This window comes from Ascaphus truei, chromosome 19, assembly GCF_040206685.1.
Source record: "Ascaphus truei isolate aAscTru1 chromosome 19, aAscTru1.hap1, whole genome shotgun sequence".
NCBI classification, from domain to species: Eukaryota; Metazoa; Chordata; class Amphibia; order Anura; family Ascaphidae; genus Ascaphus; species Ascaphus truei.
The window spans coordinates 8617664-8638271 of NC_134501.1; the positions used below are offsets into that span (position 1 = coordinate 8617664).

The 20608-nt window shown below is 47.2% G+C and overlaps 1 protein-coding gene across 8 annotated transcripts in view; it reads left to right on the forward strand.

Moving 5' to 3' along the window:
* The window catches only part of LOC142469805 (dual specificity protein phosphatase 22-A-like), a 43600-nt gene extending 22992 nt beyond the window's left edge, over positions 1-20608 (forward strand). For 3 of the 8 annotated variants that reach the window (XM_075576465.1, XM_075576464.1, XM_075576463.1), the window contains exons 5-8: positions 6628-6930; positions 7285-7359; positions 8618-8789; positions 20030-20608. In XM_075576465.1, coding sequence (XP_075432580.1) covers positions 6854-6930; positions 7285-7359; positions 8618-8789; positions 20030-20224 — 519 coding nt within the window. In that variant the 5' untranslated portion in view covers positions 6628-6853 and the 3' untranslated portion in view covers positions 20225-20608. Of the gene's footprint in view, positions 1-6627; positions 6931-7284; positions 7360-8617; positions 8790-20029 lie in introns of those variants that run through there. The other 5 variants (XM_075576461.1, XM_075576457.1, XM_075576460.1 and 2 more) reach the window with 4 other exon arrangements.

Below are 20608 nucleotides of genomic sequence, written 5' to 3' on the forward strand. Positions count from 1 at the left end.
GCAGCGGGACCGAGGCCTAAGGCCTGCCCCAAGCAGGTCCATATATTCTGTAGTTCTTCACTAGCCCATCAAAATATCATTATGTTATTCATACAGTCAAATACTGTGACTGTTCTTATTATTTATGATCTTCACTTGGTCCGGGCTCATCGTCCCCTTTCATCATCAGTGAAATTCTACCTTGCATGAGTGGCACTGACAGGAGCAGTAGCGTAGGAGTCAGGATCTTGTCTCTGATGAATATAAAACATACTGGACACCTAACAAGCTCCTATTGAACCCCCAAAATAACCACAACATATATATATGCATATGAGTGTCACAGAGGAGTGCTACTGAGCATGGCAATATATATTTAAAACCAGAGACAGAACATAAAACACAAAGTTCAGACTTAGAACTTTGCAACTAATATTGACAGATTTATTATAAATCATTCTTCCTGGTATTGCACAGGTTATTAAGAATTTATATTAGTGTTAGGGACCCCTGGAAATGTGGTCTGCTGTGCAGTGGCTCAGGGGCTTACAACAATTTTGGCCAAAAACGTTAAACTAAAAGACCATTTTATTTAATAGATATTTATACATATATATTTTGGCACTGTACCGTGTATGAGTTTCACTGGATGTGCTAAAACTGAGCTCTGTCTGTGTTTTATGTTCTGTCTCTGGTTTTAAACTCTGATGAATATAACCTGAATTTCAATCTATGTTTCCTGGAGATTTTGGGCAAGTCACTTTATCTCAGTCTCTGGCTTCTGGCAGAGACTCCGCGTGTCAGTAAGGCCTCATCTAGGGTTATTGCTTGCTGGCGGAGGCGCGCTGAGGCGCCCTTCCGCTCGGCACTGAGCCCCTACAGCTGCAATTAGAACGGCTTTAGTAGGGGCTCGCCTATGCTTCCGCAAGCGAGCGGAAGCGTAGGTCTTAGGAACATTTTTCATTTTCCCGCTTGCCAGAGCGCAGGGCCGGTCACGTGAGCGGTTCGCCCAATGAGGGCGAACCAGCTCCGTGACGTCACTGGCCCGCCCCTGGACGGCGCACTATTTAAGGCCAGGGAAAGCACCCGCTTTCCCTGAGCCTCAGCGCGCCTCTGCACGCCAGCAAGAAGCTTGGCCGAGGCCTAAAACTCACTATGCTGAGCGTTATCTGCGGGGTAGTCCCATTAAGCATTCAAATATATTTTAGACCAATTAGCTATGTAACCGGTTTTCTATATCCAAGTTAAGTATCAGTTTTTGTGTCCTGTGAAAGATCTCTCTTTCCAATGAGAACACTGCAGTTGTGGCCTCGCCTATCTCTCGCTGATCTCCCAAATCAACTGCTCAACGGCTAATTACTTCTCAAGGAAACGCAGAATTCGACGGCAGATCGATACCGATTGACCACCTAGCCGGCGCAGTTTCCTATCGCTGGCAAAACCTCGGATTCTATGTAGAGATGGCGAATGCCAATGAAATGAAGGGGGTTCAGCTGCGGGGACCCCCTGCTTCAATTGGGTATGAAACAAAGAAAATGAAAATAATGAAGGAGAAAAAGAACCAGCGGCTTGGATTGCCTCGTTAAGGAGTTCCGCAACGTATACATTGTAACGGGATGTGCCAAATTGGATCGGTATTTGAGTCAGTCACGTTTTGGCATAAACTCAACTTGGTAAAGTTCATCGTCAAATGTCGGATACTTGCTGTAAGCAGGAGGTTTCCTGCTGTAACTGCAACACGCAGGCTGCACATGTTAATAGACGTGTGGGAACCTCATACATACACTGTATCACTCTACGTTACAGTACTTTAGAAGAAATGCATTTCTGAGCAAGAGACCACTGCCTCCCCCTCTGTTTGTTGCTAGAGATTCACCGCAGGAAGGAAACTTTGTTCATGAAGTTATTTTCTGCGAATCTTTTCTTTCAGTTGTATTACACAACGTTCCACAGGCCCGTGTAGGGGGTTCCAGCGCGTGGAGACACGTTACATGCACTTTCATGTGTTATAATTCTGATTAGCACGAATTATTTACAAACTTAAAGTAGACTTTTCATTCGGTTTAATGGTGGGCAAATTTTTTTGAAAAAAAATAAAAAAAATACAGAAAAGGAAAGTTATTAAAAAAAAACAACCAGTATTTGTGTAAATGTTCCCTGCAGAGCGCTTGCAATATACATGAAATCAGCTGCCACCAAAATAATCTTTCAAATGAAAGAAATGGTTCATCTTCCACTGTTACTGCACAAAAAAATCAACAAAGCTGATATCTCTGAAATGTTACACTATACAGAGGGAAGCTGTGTCACTGTGCAGCATATACAAAGGTTTACTGAAAGGGGACATTTACACAAAAATGGGTTTTCTATACTGTAGGTTAGTACAGGGCTGCGCAAACTAAGGGGCGCGTCGCGAGATTTTTCACGGGTGGCGCGTCGGTAGCAGAGGCCCCACGCTCTTCCCCAAGGCATTTAAATTAAATGCCGGGGAGCGCGCGAGGCCTCTGTGCCTCACTTACTTTGGCTCCGGGCGACGCATCGCCATGGCAAGCGGTGTCATTTGACGCAGAATCAAAGGTAAGTGGGGGGGGGCGCGAGCAGTGGGGGAGAGGAGGCAGGGGGGCGCAGCAGCAAAAGTTTGCTCACCCCTGTTTAGCACAGATGCACTCATTTGCATGTCATTACCCAGAATCCCTAGCTGCAGTGAAAGCATTGTATGCCAAGAGATAATGGGGAAGGGCAGGGTTGCAGATCTGTCTGAGACATGTGAATGTGATCACAAAAACAACTCCACTTAACCTCAGAGGTGCTGGAGGAACTGACAATGCATTTGCAGAGCAATTGGTGCTGTATCACACAGCTCGGCTTTCGCTGAGGTTTGGTGATGAGAAAGATTTCACTGTGTGGGGTTGGCCCACCCTATCTTTTGCAAACCCCTGAGTATGTGGCCTTTGCACAGTAGGGACCTGAGCAGGTCCGCCACAAAATGTATGTGTTTGCAGGCTCCTTACTGCAGGGAGGGGAAGAGTCGCACACCAAGAAATAATCAACCCAGCCAGGGACAGAACTATCCTTTCATACTGTGCACACTCAGGGGGGCTCAGGCAGGTCTGGGGGTTCTTATTGTGCACACTCAGGGGGGCTCAGGCAGGTCTGGGGGTTCTTATTGTGCACACTCAGGGGGGCTCAGGCTGGTCTGGGGGTTCTTATTGTGCACACTCAGGGGGGCTCAGGCTGGTCTGGGGGTTCTTATTGTGCACACTCAGGGGGGCTCAGGCAGGTCTGGGGGTTCTTATTGTGCACACTCGGGGGCTCAGGCTGGTCTGGGGGTTCTTATTGTGCACACTCAGCGGGGCTCAGGCAGGTCTGGGGGTTCTTATTGTGCACACTCAGGGGGGCTCAGGCAGGTCTGGGGGTTCTTATTGTTCTCACTCGGGGGGCTCAGGCTGGTCTGGGGGTTCTTATTGTGCACACTCGGGGGGGCTCAGGCAGGTCTGGGGGTTCTTATTGTTCTCACTCAGGGGGGGCTCAGGCTGGTCTGGGGGTTCTTATTGTGCACACTCAGCGGGGCTCAGGCAGGTCTGGGGGTTCTTATTGTTCTCACTCAGGGGGGGGCTCAGGCTGGTCTGGGGGTTCTTATTGTGCACACTCGGGGGGTTCAGGCAGGTCTGGGGGTTCTTATTGTTCTCACTCAGGGAGGGTTCAGGCAGGTCTGAGGGTTCTTATTGTTCTCACTCAGGGGGGGTTCAGGCAGGTCTGTGGGTTCTTATTGTGCACACTCGGGGGGTTCAGGCAGGTCTGGGGGTTCTTATTGTTCTCACTCAGGGGGGGGGGGTCAGGCAGGTCTGGGGGTTCTTATTGTGCACACTCAGGAGGTCTGGGGGAATCTGAACTGCTGATTCTTTATACATTGTAATGTAGAGTGTGGTATACTGGGAAAAAAATAGATGTTCATCTCCATTTATTTTCTTGTTAAATAGTTTTCATTGCATATAGGATGGCCAGGTGTCCAGTATTGAACCGGACTGCTCGGTATTTGGTTCTTTGTCCAGTAAAATATGAGAGGTAATACTGGACATTTATGTGTATACCAGTATTACCTCTCTGGGCGTGTATGTGTATTCCGGTATTACCTCTCTGGGCATGTATGTGCATTCCGGTATTACCTCTCTGGGCGTGTATGTGTATACCGGTATTACCTCTCTGGGCGTGTATGTGTATACGGTATTACCACTCTGGGCGTGTATGTGTATTCCGGTATTACCTCTCTGGGCGTGTATGTGTATACCGGTATTACCGCTCTGGGCGTGTATGTGTATTCCGGTATTACCCCTCTGGGTGTGTATGTGTATACCGGTATTACCTCTCTGGGTGTGTATGTGTATTCCGGTATTACCTCTCTAGGCGTGTGTGTGTATACCGGTATTACCTCTCTGGGCGTGTATGTGTATACCGGTATTACCTCTCTGGGCGTGTATGTGTATACCGGTATTACCTCTCTGGACGTGTATGTGTATACCAGTATTACCTCTCTGGGCGTGTATGTGTATACCGGTATTACCCCTCTGGGCGTGTATGTGTATACCGGTATTACATCTCTGGACATAGTGACCTGACCGGCTTGGGGGGCCACGGGATTTCCCCGAGCAGGGAGGGAGCAGGGCTGTTGCTAAGGGCGCTGGGCAGCTTCCTCCATCCTGATTGCCTGCTGCTGGGTAATGCAGCCAATCAGGAGGATGTGTCAGGAGCCTGGGAGTGGACCCAAGGAGAGGAGGAAACAGCATGGAGCGGAGAGAGGTGTGTGCGTGTGTCTCGTGCGTGTCGTACCTTTCACCATTGTCTCCAGTATTTTTGGAGAAGCCACCTGGCACCCCTAATTGCATATCAGTACAATAGTAGTTTATTTAGATTATAAGCTCTTTGGTACAGATTGTAATGAGACTGCAAACTAACACAGCTAGTTAATTAGTTAGGTTATCAGTTTGCCTTAGTTAGTTAGTTTATATTTGCAACCTTTTTTCTGCATGGAGAGAAACCTTAAACGATGTCTTTTTTATAATGTTTGCTGAACCTGTTGTTAAATCTACTGTATACTTTGGAAAGTTGTTTGTCTGTCTGTCTCTTCGCTAGGCATTAGGACACCTCTTAAGATATCGTAACCAAATTTAGCCTGATAGTTCCTGAGATCGGGGAGCAGGATTTTGTCTGTTTGGAAATTGGATACATTCTATTTTTAACTCCTTGAGTTATTACAATTTCTTCGACAAACAAGTCAGCCAGTGGGTGTTTTACCTGGTAGGGTATGGATCTGGCATGTGACATCATACTGGTGACATCATAATGCACATAGCCTGGAGTCAGATAAGGAGAGTCAGATAGCTATGACGTTTACACAGAAAGCAGGGGTAGAAAGAGAGGAAGTCAGAGGAGGAGGGGAGGGAATGCGGTTGGTTTCTTAGAATTCCCGAGCAATGTTGCGTACTGTCAGCTAGTACATTATAAAGAAAACTGTGGCATTCATGTCAGCATCAACCATATTATTTGTGCATCGTGGAATTGTAATCCAGGTTCATGGAATTACAACCCCCACTATTTTCAAGATAAGATTGAAAGACAGTAAATTTGATATCACCAGTTCAAGCAAAATACACAATGGTCTAGATCCACAAAGCTTCGTTAAGTCGCTTACCGTGATGTTAACCTTACTTAATGCCACAAATTCAAACGACATTAAAGCAGCCGTCCAAGCTGCCAGTTTAAAACAAATAAAAAATTCCCTTTAATATGTACGTCAATAAAATCCCCACAATGATAAGTAATTAGCTAATTTGCCGATCAATCTGTTCTCCAAGTCACTGGTCTAACGTGTGCCCGGGTTGGGCAATAATAATAGTAATCCCTCTGACATAATAGAGAATAGGTGGTGGTGAGATATGATATCAGAAACTGCCTTTCATTGACACAGACACTGCGATGATGGGTTGGGTATTCCTAGGTGTATAAATTATTCGTAATATATTCAGATGCCCTCACAACTGGTAACCAGTGTTACTGCTGGCAGCTTCCTACAATGAAACAGCGAAAGTGAAACAACCTGACTATATTTTTGAGATACATCTTATCACATTTATTGGGACTTTGCTGCTGTGATTACAAAGGGAAGTTTAGATGAGTGGTTTGGAATTACAGAAATATTCGATTTTGTTGCTGTAAACGTCAGCAGGATGAAGGGATCTTCTGGCGCAAAGGAAACATAAGTCAGAGACAGGGAAAAACCCGTCCCGTTCTGAAAAGTGTGGTCAAATAAAAAAACATGTCAAAAACAATTACTGACATTGGGATATCCTTGGATGGGACAGTAATAATTTCAAGTCCTGGAGAAGTGGAGACGTGTTGTAGGTTATGATGACACCTTTCAGTAGACCAAGGAGAGAATTCATGCGTGTGCAGAACTGTAGGGACCTCACAGATGTCTTCTTCAGCTGTTACACAGCATATGGGGCCGTATTCCTTAAGGCGTGATTACACAGATGACGTGTTATCTATCGCATGAAATGTCCCATCATCTGCGCTATCACACCTTACACAATAAGGGTCGTGGTCTTTAAAAGAGTTTGCAGCATGCAGAGCTGTCTATATCATTTACAGGCTCGATAAAGTCCCTGCCCAAGAGAGCTTACAACCTACTATTTGGTGGCTAAGGCACATAGAACTGAGTTCGGCAACATCAAAGGCAGTGTCTTTACTACCAATCGACAGTTTACTTGAAGGAAAGGTCTGTGGGGTTCAGGTGTTCTGGGTTAGGATGGAATGGCCACTGTCGACATCCTTGCTGGAAGCCAGTGATCAACAATGACGTCAGTCGAATGCTCAAATGGAACATGTACAGTGTGCATTACTACTGGCGTGTTCCACCAGCATCAGTGTTCCTGCTCAGCGGCCAGCAATGAGGTACGCAGAAACCCCTTTTTTTTTTTTTCAAAAAGGGTCATTAAGTTCTTTATTATTATATAATTATATAATGCCGCCAAGGACCTATCGGTGCTGCCGGGACATTTAGCCATCAGCCGCTTTGTCCCCAAGGAAATGTATACTGTAACCCCCTAACCTTACCTTAAAAACCCCATACCTTAACCCCTTACCCTAATACCCCTAACGTTAACCCCTAATTGACCCTCTGGGAACACATGATACAATCTAGGCTTTGGTCTTGCGTAGTTGATGCCATGCAGTGTCTAGCACAGCTGCCCTGGGATTCTGCAGCAATACTGTACATTCTCCCTGGTCTCCTCTTTTCCTTCCTAGGATCCAGCATTTTAAAAAGTGCATCAGGTTTATCCACGAGTCTCGGCTTCGCGGAGGGGGCTGCCTAGTTCATTGGTCAGTGTTTCCAATTCAAACTGTATAGCAATAGATGTTATCTTGTTACAGAAAGGTTGGAGGTGCGAGTGTCTGCCTGCTTATTTGGGGACAAAAGCCACATGAAGCCTGTTTCTTCTCACTGTGGGGTGACACGCTTACACACACACAATGATGGACAATTCGGTCCTTTAAACCAGGGGAGTGCAAACTGGGGGGCGTGAAATTTTCTAGGGGGGGGGGGGGGGGGTGGGGAGGCGCGGTGCTTACCCCGTACTCTTCTATAAAGCATTTAAATTAAATGCCGGGGTGCGAGCGCAAGGCCTCTGTAAGTTCTCTTACCTTGTCTCTGGCGGCTTCTGGCGACCCGGCATCAAATGACACCACGTTGCCATGGCAACATGACGTCGTGGTGTCAGAACGTCCGAGACAAAGTAAAGGAGGGGGACGGGAGAATGGCGGGAGAGCAGGCAGGGGGGCGCAGAGGGAAAGGTTTGCGCGCCCCTGCCTTAGACTACAGTTTAACATGGTGGTCGTCTATGGTTTATTTAGTCTTTCTCTCCTAGCACAGAATGACAGTGAGTGACATAGACACTCAAGGACCTATGACATATTACATTAATCCCGTAGTGCAGGGGTGGCCAGTCCTCAAGGGCCACCAACAGGTCAGGTGTTCAGGACCTGACTTTGTTGTGGCCCTTGCCTTTAGGACTGGAGTTGGCCTCCCTGTCTGTAGTGCCAGGGATATATAACCCATCAAGTGCATCAATCCCACCACAACATGACACAGACATGAGCGCAACTAACATTTGTAATAACAGTAACATGGAGACAGAAAGAGCAGCTCAAACCCGCCACAGTGTGTCATAGTACTGCAGTGACAGAAGGAGGAGATGCGTCATCTAGTCTACCTTCCCACTGCTTGGGGGTGTATCCAAAACAGGACAAAAAAGAAAACGGAACGATGGAAGTGTTAGGTGGGACGGGCCTCAGGAGGACACAGGGAGTTGGTCTCTCACCTTAATTTGAAAGTCATAGAGAAGAGACCAATGATCTTTATACGTTTGTGACCGTGTCACTCACATCGATTTTTCAGAGTATTTTTCTTGGTAGAAAATGTAGAAATAGGTAAATCAATCTTTTTTTCATTCTAAAAAGGGAAAGGGAATTGTCAAAGTTATCTAAATCATTCTAAATCAATAAACTAGTTTGCCACGTCCTTCATAGTTGTCTGCCTATGAACTACTTTATTCTATATGCTTCATCTTCCCATGAACAGCTTGGCGGGCGTGTCTCGAAGCACAACCATTTTGGTTGCCTACCTCATGACGGTGACCAACTTTGGCTGGGAAGATTGTCTGTCAGCTGTGAAGTCTGTCAGGTCCTACGTCGGCCCAAACTTTGGCTTCCAGCAGCAGCTCCTGGAGTATCAGATGGGTTTAGTTACAGAGGTACAGTACTACATACATTTCGTTAGCAAAATCATCCAAATCAGTTTTTCTCCACCTGCAGTCACCCTGGACTATTCTGTATAGTAGAGTTTGTAAGCAGACCATAATTCACAGACGCCGGCTTCCAGACTTTCAGACGAGTTCATTGAAATAGTTTCAGGTAAGAGTTAGATCCAAAAATAATTTTAGCCAAACCAACACTTTTGGTTATTTTCTTGTACCCTCATAGGATAATATGAAGACGTTGTAGATAAGAACATTAGTCCTTCATTCAAATGTCTAAAGTAGCCAGCCCTACTCAATCATTAGTATGTCTGAGAAAGATGTGCTTTGTTCTAGCTAAAGATAGCGTGAGGCATTTTGTTGGGTACCAGGTCAGTATTTGAGTTCCTTTGTTGCCAGAGGCTAGCAGCAAAAGGGTTTAAATGAAGGACCTGATTTGGGGCATTAGGAGGACGTATGGAATTTGTGTTAATCTGGAATACAACTGGAATTCAATATCACGAGATTATAGCAATTGATTGTTTTACATAGTCACTTCATTGTGCAGAGCGGTGGCGGAGGAGCTGCTATTTCCAGGCTGTTCCCTCTTCCAATATGTTCACCCTACTTTTCTTACTTCTGGTTTCAACATCTTTGCTCATTAACACTTTCTCGTCCTTTAACCCAGAGGTCCCCAACTCCAGTCCTCAAGGACCGGTAACAGTGCAGGATTTAAGGATATCCTCTCATTAGCACAGGTGGCCCAATAATTTTCACTGAACCACCTGTGCTCTAGCAGGGGTATCCGTAACGCCTGCACTGTTAGTTGTCCTTGAGGACTGGAGTTGGGGACCTCTGCTTTAACCTACCTCACAACCTACCTTCTTATTCTATATACTGCACTGAGCACTAGTCACAAGAGAATATTGCAGCCTGTTGAGTTCTTGTGTCATTGAAAAATATTGACATACGTGGACCTGGCTTGGAGGCCCTCAGTTCAGTGGCCAATGCAGGAGCCCAGTAGCTACTTCTTCAGGGTGGTAACATTGTATACAATCTATTAGATCTCCCAGCTGCTCATGATGTGCCAGCTCAGCAGTGAATGGATCACATGCAGATCAGGCTGCTGATTGGTGTTGCAAAAGTCATGATTGAAGTGACCTTGCGTAGCATTGCACAAGAAGCTCTGGCTTTTCCCACAAGGGCTTCCCCTAAAAACACGTTATAATGGAACAAAACAAACTGGTCACAAACACAATCCTTTAATTGGGGCGGCGGGGAAATTAACACCTTAATTAACACCAGCTTGTAATAGATTGTAGAATAATATCCATTTCCGGAGTGTATTCAGAGCTACATGTAGATTTGTGGGTGTATATATTTACACGACAATATAGAAAAGAATGCAGTGCAGACATGCAGATTTCATTTTGGGATATTGTTTTCTAGCAGCAATATACTAATATTTGTATGACTTTGTGGTCTATAACAGTAGTAAGGGAGTTCTGCGGTAATCATGGCATATTTGGCAATTGAGCCCAGTGATTAGCACAGAAGAGCGGGACAGTACAGTACTTATCATCGCACTGTCATTGCGCAGTTGAGGGAGCAGGGAGAAGCTACAGTCCACGCCAGCATCATCCCAGCTCCCTCTGCACTGAGGAGCAGGGGGGGCGGATTCCTGGGGCGGCCAGTGCTTGGGGGGCCCAGATGGAGCCCCACTAGTTGCCCACCAACGACCCCTCAAGGTACCTCCTCCCCTCCAAATGGCCAAAGTCTCCTACTTGGGTAACAAGGAGTTCAATGAGAGCAGAGAACTTGAATACCAGTAAGCATCTTTTCCATGAAAAACAAGGCAGGACCTCATGATATTGTGTCCCTACCTACACTAATAAAGAATTATATGCGCGCCACAATTGGCGACTCCAACGGTGATAAAGTAATTTATATCAAATGATTTCATATCAGTCAGTCCCTGTCTACTGTTGCCGTGAGGGGCTGACCACTTATTACAGAGCTGCCAGGGTGGTCAGCCAGCGGATATTATTCCAAGGCTCGGTCAATGCCTTTACCACCTCCCAGTGTGTGTCACTTTGTGGCAGACATACTCACATACTGTAGTTAGCGAATAGGCCAGGGCCGGCCCGTCCAGTAGGCGAACCTAGGCTGTCGCCTGGGGGGCAAAGGTCAGGGGCGCATTAATAATAATAATATTTTTTTCCTCTTATTAATTTTTATTTATTTATCTTTTTTTAAAATTCTTTTTTGTCCGATATTTTGGCGCCCTATTATTTTAATTTTGCGTCGCACCCCCCTGTAGCACCGATAGCTACGCCACTGTTTATTTTTGGGGTGCAAATTTTACGTTTCGCCGAGGGCGCATGAAACCCCTGCAAATAGCTAATATCCGCCATGTCGTGCAGTGTGGATGTTGATGCGGCCCAGAGGGTTGTTATCACAGTGCACAGCACTCTGGGACGAAGCCTTGCGTGTGAGGCGCTCACAGGATGGAGACACCGAATAACCAGAACTTTTTCTGTGGCTGACCGAGGCGGCAGCAAAATGGCTGAGCCGAGCAGACAGGAAGGGACTGGCAGACTAAACCTCTCGCATTGCTTTGACAAAAAAAGGAAGCAGCGGAGCAGACGGCAAGGTGTACGTACAAAGCGTTTACCACTGACATGCTTTTGTGGGGCAAGTTTCCACGTGACCTAAACAGACAGCCACGGGCTTAGAAAATGTTTCCACATCCGATGCTGATATGATGATTATACGGGTACCTGAGAAGGGACATTTCTGCGTGTGAGACGTGAAATGTACTCACCGATAAATCAATGCTACAAACTGCTAAATGGTGCTCTGTCATGTAAGGCAGAGGGGCGCAAACTGGGGGGGGGCACAACATTTTCTGGGGGGGTGCTTACAAAAGCCCCACGCTCTTCCCCGCAACATTTAAATTAAATGCATTTAATATGGGATTTGTAGCACAAGGAAAAGTGTCAGAATGTTTCTTCACTGAATGGGTGGTGGATACATAGAACTGCCTCCCAGTGTAGACAGAGGAGAATACAGTATAAGGGGGGCAATTTGCTGGAATAGGTACTATTAAACTCTTGTGCAGCTTTAGCCAGGTCATGTGACCCATCCAATGAGTCAAAGTGGGCATGGGAGCCACGTACAATAAAAATATGGAGGGCAACAAGTAGCTGAGGACTCATGTAAAGCATGTAGGGAGAAGGAGCGGCTCAGTGAGTAAAGACACTGACTGGCACTGAGTGTGAAGCAGGGGAACCTGGGAGAAGGAGCGGCTCAGTGAGTAAAGACACTGACTGGCACTGAGTGTGAAGCAGGGGAGCCTGGGAGAAGGAGCGGATCAGTGAGTAAAGACACTGACTGGCACTGAGTATGAAGCAGGGGAACCTGGGAGAAGGAGCGGCTCAGTGAGTAAAGACACTGACTGGCACTGAGTGAAGCAGGGGAACCTGGGAGAAGGAGCGGCTCAGTGAGTACAGACACTGACTGGCACTGAGTGTGAAGCAGGGGAACCTGGGAGAAGGAGCGGACAGTGAGTACAGACACTGACTGGCACTGAGTGTGAAGCAGGGGAGCCTGGGAGAAGGAGCGGCTCAGTGAGTAAAGACACTGACTGGCACTGAGTGTGAAGCAGGGGAGCCTGGGAGAGGGAGCGGCTCAGTGAGTAAAGACACTGACTGGCACTGAGTGTGAAGCAGGGGAACCTGGGAGAAGGAGCGGCTCAGTGAGTAAAGACACTGACTGGCACTGAGTGTGAAGCAGGGGAGCCTGGCAGAAGCAGCGGCTCAGTGAGTAAAGACACTGACTGGCACTGAGTGTGGAGCCTGGTTCAATTCCCGGTGTCGGCTCCTTTTGACCTTGGGCAAGTCACTTTATCTCAGGCATCAAAAACATAGATTGTAAGCTCCACGGGGCAGGGACCTGTGCCTGCAAAATGTCTCTGTAAAGCGCTACGTAAAACTAGCAGCGCTATACAGGAACATGCTATTATGTTAAAGGTAGAAGTGGGAAGCACTGTTATTGCTGCTCCCTTGTCTTATGTACTGTACAGTACTCACACCATCGCTGCTATGCACACAACGGCGTGTCTCCTGCCACACCCGGTGTCCTGAGGTTTTTTTTAAATCTGATTTGCTTGTTGTTCTACTCACTTCATTTCCTCACAGCCATTTATTTCAATCTGTGAGAGGCAGTGTGCCACGGGTAAACCCAGACTAAATCTGGGAGAGGCAGTGTGCCATGGGTAAACCCAGACTAAATCTGGGAGAGGCAGTGTGCCACGGGTAAACCCAGACTAAATCTGGGAGAGGCAGTGTGCCATGGGTAAACCCAGACTAAATCTGGGAGAGGCAGTGTGCCACGGGTAAACCCAGACTAAATCTGGGAGAGGCAGTGTGCCACGGGTAAACCCAGACTAAGTCTGGGAGAGGCAGTGTGCCATGGGTAAACCCAGACTAAATCTGGGAGAGGCAGTGTGCCACGGGTAAACCCAGACTAAATCCGGGAGAGGCAGTGTGCCACGGGTAAACCCAGACTAAATCTGGGAGAGGCAGTGTGCCACGGGTAAACCCAGACTAAATCTTGGAGAGGCAGTGTGCCACGGGTAAACCCAGACTAAATCTGGGAGAGGCAGTGTGCCATGGGTAAACCCAGACTAAATCTGGGAGAGGCAGTGTGCCACGGGTAAACCCAGACTAAATCTGGCAGAGGCAGTGTGCCACGTGTAAACCCAGACTAAATCTGGGAGAGGCAGTGTGCCACGTGTAAACCCGGACTATATCTGGGAGAGGCAGTGTGCCACAGGTTAACCAGGACTAAATCTGGGAGAGGCAGTGTGCCACGGGTAAACCAAGACTAAATCTGGGAGAGGCAGTGTGCCACGGGTAAACCAAGACTAAATCTGGGAGAGGCAGTGTGCCACAGGTTAACCAGGACTAAATCTGATATATCCACCCTCCGCTTATCCACTGCTTTTCCCCCTTTTTCCTGCGCCTTCTGGAAATACTCGCTCTCTCGTTTCCCCAAACACTGACTATGCACGGCTTCTTCTTCTCTTGCTCTCTTCAGCTCTTTGCGCTCCCGGTGTTCTGGAAGCAGCTCCATCCTACGGCCGCCTCCCTTTCTCACACACTCCTCACCCCGAGGGGTGAGGTGACAGAGTGGGAATTCTTGTTTCCTCTCACTGCATGTGTCATCTTCTGCCTACACCTACTTCCCTGTCATTCTCATCCTTCCAGGCCCATACTGTTCAAAAAGCGCCATAGTGGGCGTGAAACGCGTGGGAGGGTTTGTTACTGTCTGTTTTTTTGTTTTTATGTAGCCCAATAAATTAGTTTTTAACCCCTCTTGCTGGTGAGTTCTTACCTTTTTTCTCCTGGAGCGGATGGACCACGGATCCTTTACCTTCTCCATACTGTTCACTCTCTCCGCTCTCTGTGCATTGCTGACAGCTGTGGGCCTCCTAACTCCACATCCTCCCTGTCTATCGTCCTCTCTAACGATGAATCCTGGTTATCTTCCTCTCCCCTTACTCACCCACTCCACTCTTAGGGGGTCTTTAACTGCCACATTGATGACCCCTCTCTTTCCTGGGCATCTCGCCTCCTCACTCCCACTTCCTCCTTTCGTCTCCATCAATGGACTGCTTCCAGCACCACGCGAGGACAACCACTTCCGTAACCTCGTCTTTACTAAAAACGGCTCCTCTTCTGATTTCTCAGTCTTTCCTTTAACACTCTCATCTCAGTGTCCCTCTTTCACACTCGGCCTCTCCTTGCTGTACTCATAACCGGCTTTCCATTGCACTATTTACTTGGAATTCAGCATTAAGTCAAATTTTTTTCACTACCGTCCTCCTCTGACCCAAACGGCCTCGTCACTACTTCCAGCTCGTCTGTTACCGCCTCACTTGACCAGTATTTCTCTGCTGGCTTCCCATTACCGTCAAGGACGTTTCGGCATAGCCATCACGCTGCAGCCAATCGCCGCCACCAATCAGCCGCAGGGGACATCTAGCCGCTGGACGTTTCTCTAGCTGTAGCCTGCGGCTAATCGGCGGAAGCTAAGTGCCGACGGCTGATCTTCCTGTCCTTTAAGGCTCTACCCTCCTCACCTCCATATTTCTCAACTCTTATGTCTCCTAACACCCCTACTCGCTCGCCTCTCACGTTGGACCCAAGAATGTCTCCTCTCTGCACCTTTTACCTCTTCAGCCCTCTCATGCCTTAAACCTTCTTCACCAATCTCCCCCTACCTGTGGAAACTCTCCCACTTCATATTCATCAAACACCTTCACTTCCTGGTTTCAAAGCACAGCTGAAAACTCGCCTCCTCCAAGTAACATCTCATTGAACTATGTACTGTACAGCTACACGACTGACTCCAGGTGCACGTGACCGTCTTGACTGCACGTCTACTCCTACTGTGTCTGTACGTTTCCCAAAATACAACTTCTACTGCAGGGGCGGCTTACTCCAGTCCTCAAGGGCCACCAACAGTTCAGGTGTTAAGGATATCCCTGCTTCAGCACAGGTGGCTCAATCAGTGCATCAGTCGAAGACCGAGCCACCTGTGCTGATGCAGGGATATCCTTAACACCTGAACTGTTGGTGGCCCTTGGGGACTGGAGTTGGCCGCTCCTGCTCTATTGGAAGCTCTTTGGTATATGGCCTATGTTCTATGTTGGCCTCATACTCTTAATGCCACGGCCTATACTTTATTGTCCCTGTATTGTAATTTTGAAAATCACTGCGTAAGTTGTCGGTGCTAAATAAATAAAAGGATACATGTATTAGTTACATACATAAGAGACATTCCGGCCCTGGAAGGCATTCTGTAGCCGATTTAAGTCAACGGTCTTCCTCCTGAGAATGTGTCCTACGGCAGAAGACGGCTTCATAAGTATGGACCTCCACCACTTGGAAGACAGATCTGAATGAGAGTTCACAGGGTCTATATCAGGGCAACACGGTGCAATTCTAAGGCTAACAATTGCACCAAATGTATCAAAACATCTTGTTTCTTTCAATGGATTTCTAAACTTGATACATATAATATAGGTGCATCCATAGGTCACCAAGGTTTATAGTCAGTATGGGAACTAGGCCAATTGGAATGGTCAGGTGGTCAAAGGCGCTCTGTTTCTATCTGTACGGTTCGTGCCTTCAGCCACTTGTTATTTACTTCTCAATTTTGTCGTGCGAAGTTCCCTTTCGCTTTGCCAATTCAGGGAGGAGGAAATGAGCTTGTGATCGGGACCTGGGGGTGTACATTTGAAACTCAAGTCACGATGTGAGCTGCTGAAGGTGTGATATCTCAAAAATCCCCATTTTCTTAAAAATGCTTAAAAAAAAGGTGTTAGGGCTAAAAATAAATAAATAATAATAATCCTGAAATAGATACCATGGATTAGGCTGTTTAGCACAGGGGCGGCCAACTCCAGTCCTCAAGAGCTACCAACAGGTCAGGTTTTTGGGATATTACTGCTTCAGCACAGGGGGCTTAGTCTTCAACTGTCTCTACCTGTGCTGAATCAGGGATATCTTGAAAACCTGACCTGTTGGTATCTCTTGAGGACTAGCGTTGGCTGCCCCTGGATTAAAATCAAAAAGCCATGGTAAATAAGCATGTCAGGAAAAAAAGTATTGGTTCTGATCCAGGCCCATATCCCAGAACAGTACCTTCTGCTATGCCATTACGTTCCAAACGACACCTAATGCACAGGTATATTTGTGAGAAAGGGGATCACTTTATCTTCTTATCACAGAATATTACAATGATAAAATTCTCCTTGGAAGACGTTAAACCCGATGGGAAGTTGAGACATAACTGTGAAAGCAGCGAACGCGCCAAGAGCTCAGCGCTGCGCCATCGCTATTTGGAGTTACGCCCCGATTTTGCGTTAAAAGCTGCAAAATCGTTACCAGCTGGTCGCAAAAATATGATAGAGGTCTGATATCGGCGCCATTGGCTGTGCGTCATTTTTATATCTGTTGCAGTCGTGTGTGTGCGGAATAATTACGTCTGTGTAAGTAATGGCAGCAGCACACGCGTGTAATATTACGGGACTGACCTACCTCTGCAACAACTGAGCCCAGCAGGAGGAAACCGCGGCACAGTGATCAAGGCTCTGGGGGGTTTTATGGCTTAGCACCGCTTAGCACACCTGGCCTTAATGTTTTGGTGGCAGAGGTAACATTGGGAGGGGCTGTTTTAGTTTAATTGTAGGTTTGACTTATAGTAGACTGAGTTATTGCAAGTGCAGGGAAATCCATTTATATGGTCATTAATTATTGCTTAATATTTACAAAAGTTACTGGTTTATTGTATGCGTGATCATCATCACGACAGGAAGAGACAGTATTTCATATGGAAGCTCACAAATAGAGATACGGAGGTTAATTGCAGTACCGTGGGTGCAAGATACTAATATTTTCTCATAGGGAACAACACAGAACTTAAGAAACAATGTAATAGTTGTACACAGTTAGGCCGCGGGCATGGTCAGCGCTTAGCCGCTGAGCTGCGCACACGCGTGCCGGTGAGCCCCTGCAGCTGCAATGAGAGCGGCTTTAGCAGGGGCTCGCGCGCGCTTCCGCAGGCGTGCGGAAGCATAGCCGACAATAACATTTTAGTTTACGTGCACAGGGCCGGTCACGTTAGCGGTTCGCCCAATGAGGGCGAACCAGCTCCGTGACGTCACTGGCCCGCCCATAGACACACCCTCGGACGGCGCGCGTAGTAAGGCCAGGGAAAGCACCCGCTTTCCCTCAGCCTCCGCGCGCCTCCGCACGGGCTTAGTGTCTATGGACTCAGCCTTACAGTTGTGAAATAATACGTACTTCAGCATTAGGTGATACGTTTTCTGTTTGGACAAACAATTGATATTATAAGACGAGCTTTGGAGGGTTCTCCCTCTTCCTCAGGACGCGCGATTCTGATTTACAGAGATTCCAGGAGCTGAACACAGATGTAAAAATAAAAGTTAATAATCTGAGGCAGGAGGTGTGCAGAATTCATGCTAAATAACCAGACAGGGCAATACATGGATGGAAGGGACAGTGAGAAATGGAGAGAGCGTGTAGGACCATAAATCCATCCGCAGTGTTTAGTGGGGCGCGGGAAAGGGTTTGAAATTAAAATTAACAAACATTACTAAAAGTGATGGTAGCGTGTAAGAAACCCCATAGCAGCATTAAGTCCTCTTGTTTTAGTGCCAAAGAGTATTATCAGTTTGAGTTTCAACGTTTTCCGTTGATGCTTTTAAACATCCCATTGAGGATTTGGGTGTTTAAATCATTTATTTAAATCATATCTGGCTGTGAGAAGTGATGTCCCACTGGTGTGCTGTATTGTCCTTCTTCATGGTGTGTTATTGTGTGTCTGTGCAGTATTGTCCTTCTTCATGGTGTGTTATTGTGTGTCTGTGCAGTATTGTCCTTCTTCATGGTGTGTTATTGTGTGTCTGTGCAGTATTGTCCTTCTTCATGGTGTGTTATTGTGAGTCTGTGCAGTTTTTCCTTCTTCGTGGTGTTATTGTGAGTCTGTGCAGTATTGTCCTTCTTCATGGTGTGTTATTGTGAGTCTGTGCAGTATCGTCCTTCTTCATGGTGTGATATTGTGAGCCTGTGCAGTATTGTCCTTCTTCATGGTGTGTTATTGTGTCTGTGCAGTATCGTCCTTCTTCATGGTGTGTTATTGTGAGCCTGTGCAGTATTGTCCTTCTTCATGGTGTGTTATTGTGACTGTGCAGTATCGTCCTTCTTCATGGTGTGTTATTGTGAGTCTGTGCAGTATTGTCCTTCTTCGTGGTGTGTAATTGTGTCTGTGCAGTATCGTCCTTCTTCATGGTGTGTTATTGTGTGTCTGTGCAGTATCGTCCTTCTTCATGGTGGGTTATTGTGTATCTGCAGTTTTGTCCTTCTTCATGGTGTGTTATTGTGTCTGTGCAGTATCGTCCTTCTTCATGGTGTGTTATTGTGTGTCTGTGCAGTTTCGTCCTTCTTCATGGTGTGTTATTGTGTGTCTGTGCAGTTTCGTTCTTCTTCATGGTGTGTTATTGTGTGTCTGTGTATGCTCATTCTGGTTTGAAGTTTTTGGCTGGTTTCACCCCCCCTTGGTCACATTTGCTGCATTGAATCATATACATCCCGTTCCTAGACGTGCAGCAGTGTGACCCTTTAACATGGAGTGTTTGATGTTTGTGACTGGCTGTGGGATCTTGGCTACATGTTTGCAGCGTGTGAAATACAAACTAATATAAAACAAGAGCGACAAGCTTAAGGAACACGCTGTCTCCTAGCAGTGCACCTTTACATCAGGGGTTCAACACCTTTTTGGAGCACCCTGAAGGATTCTTCAAATCTCTGGGCACTCATGCACATCAGAGCTCACTTATCCCCTCCTCACTCCCACTCACACTCCCACTCCCACTCCCACACGTAACCACCCACACTCCACATTCACCCACGCACATTATCACACACTCCGGATGTATCCCCCCGTTTAACAAAGCACTCACCTTCCTTTCCCTCCCCACACAAACCCATCACATCTCCTACCCATATCTATCCCTCACGCCTCCCTTCTTCCCTCCAACCTTCCCTGACACCTAGAACCTGACAGCGCCCCCCACGGGTGGGGCTCTGGAGATGGAGAGGTTTCTTTCTCTTCTCTGTGCTGGATCATAGCCTCCATGCCTCCAGATACCGAGCGGTTCCCCCCGGGGCCAATGCACCCTTGGCAGAGGGTGGCAGCACACCGGTATACCGCGGCACCCTGGTTGAGAAACACTGCCTTAGACTGTGCGAATGGCAATCAGCACTGCCGCAGTTGAATGAATAACCCCCATTAGCAGGGGTGGGCAACTCCAGTCCTCAACGGCCACCAACAGGTCAGGTTTTTAGGATATCCCTGCTTCAGCACAGCTGGATTATCAGTCATTGACTGAGACATTGATTGAGTCATCTGTGCTGAAGCAGGGGTATCTTTAACACATGCATTGTTGGTGGCTTAGGAGAACTGCAGTGGGCCACCCCTATCCTAAGGGATGCCCTGCACCAAAAGTGCACACAGTATAGCTACTGCTACTCATGCTCAAAGATTGTACTAACTATTCTCAATGGCTCTTGAGTCTCTTCGCAGGGTAATATTTTAGTAAGAATGACTGCAAAAGTTCACAAGACTCCTTTCCGCTCCCAGTAACTACCTTTCCCCTCCTCTTCCAGTACAGAGCCTGGCTGCGGCAGGAATACGGGAGGAATCCCTTCCACGACCAAGACAAGGTGCGGAGTTTAATATCCCAGCACGAAGAGAAAGAGAAGCTGAGGCAGGCGCAGAGCCACTGGATTAACCGTCCTGACACAGACTACCCACTCCCGTACCAAGCGTATGGCTCCTGCCGCAGGTGGACCAACAGATAAGCAGATCCACTCAGTGTCGGGGTTCTGAGGATATCACAGCTTCAGCACAGGTGGCTCAACCAGTGGCTCAGTTTTTGACTGAGCCACCTGTGCTGAAGCAGGGATATCCTCAAAACCTGACCTGTTGGGGGAGGTCTGGATGTCTGGAGTTGAGAGCCCCTGACTTAGTGTATAACTTCTGAAATGAGATTCACACGAGCGTCTTACCTGCACTAGAAACATCTCAAGACACCAAGGCGTCTCCAGCAGCTTTACTGTCGGCAAAGCACGGCCAGCACCGGGGCGAAGAAAACCGTGCCCGTTTTGCACTGCTAGAGGGATTACAACGCCATCTTTTTGTGTTTTGCTTCTAAAATAAAATAATACAAATGGTTTTATTTACTC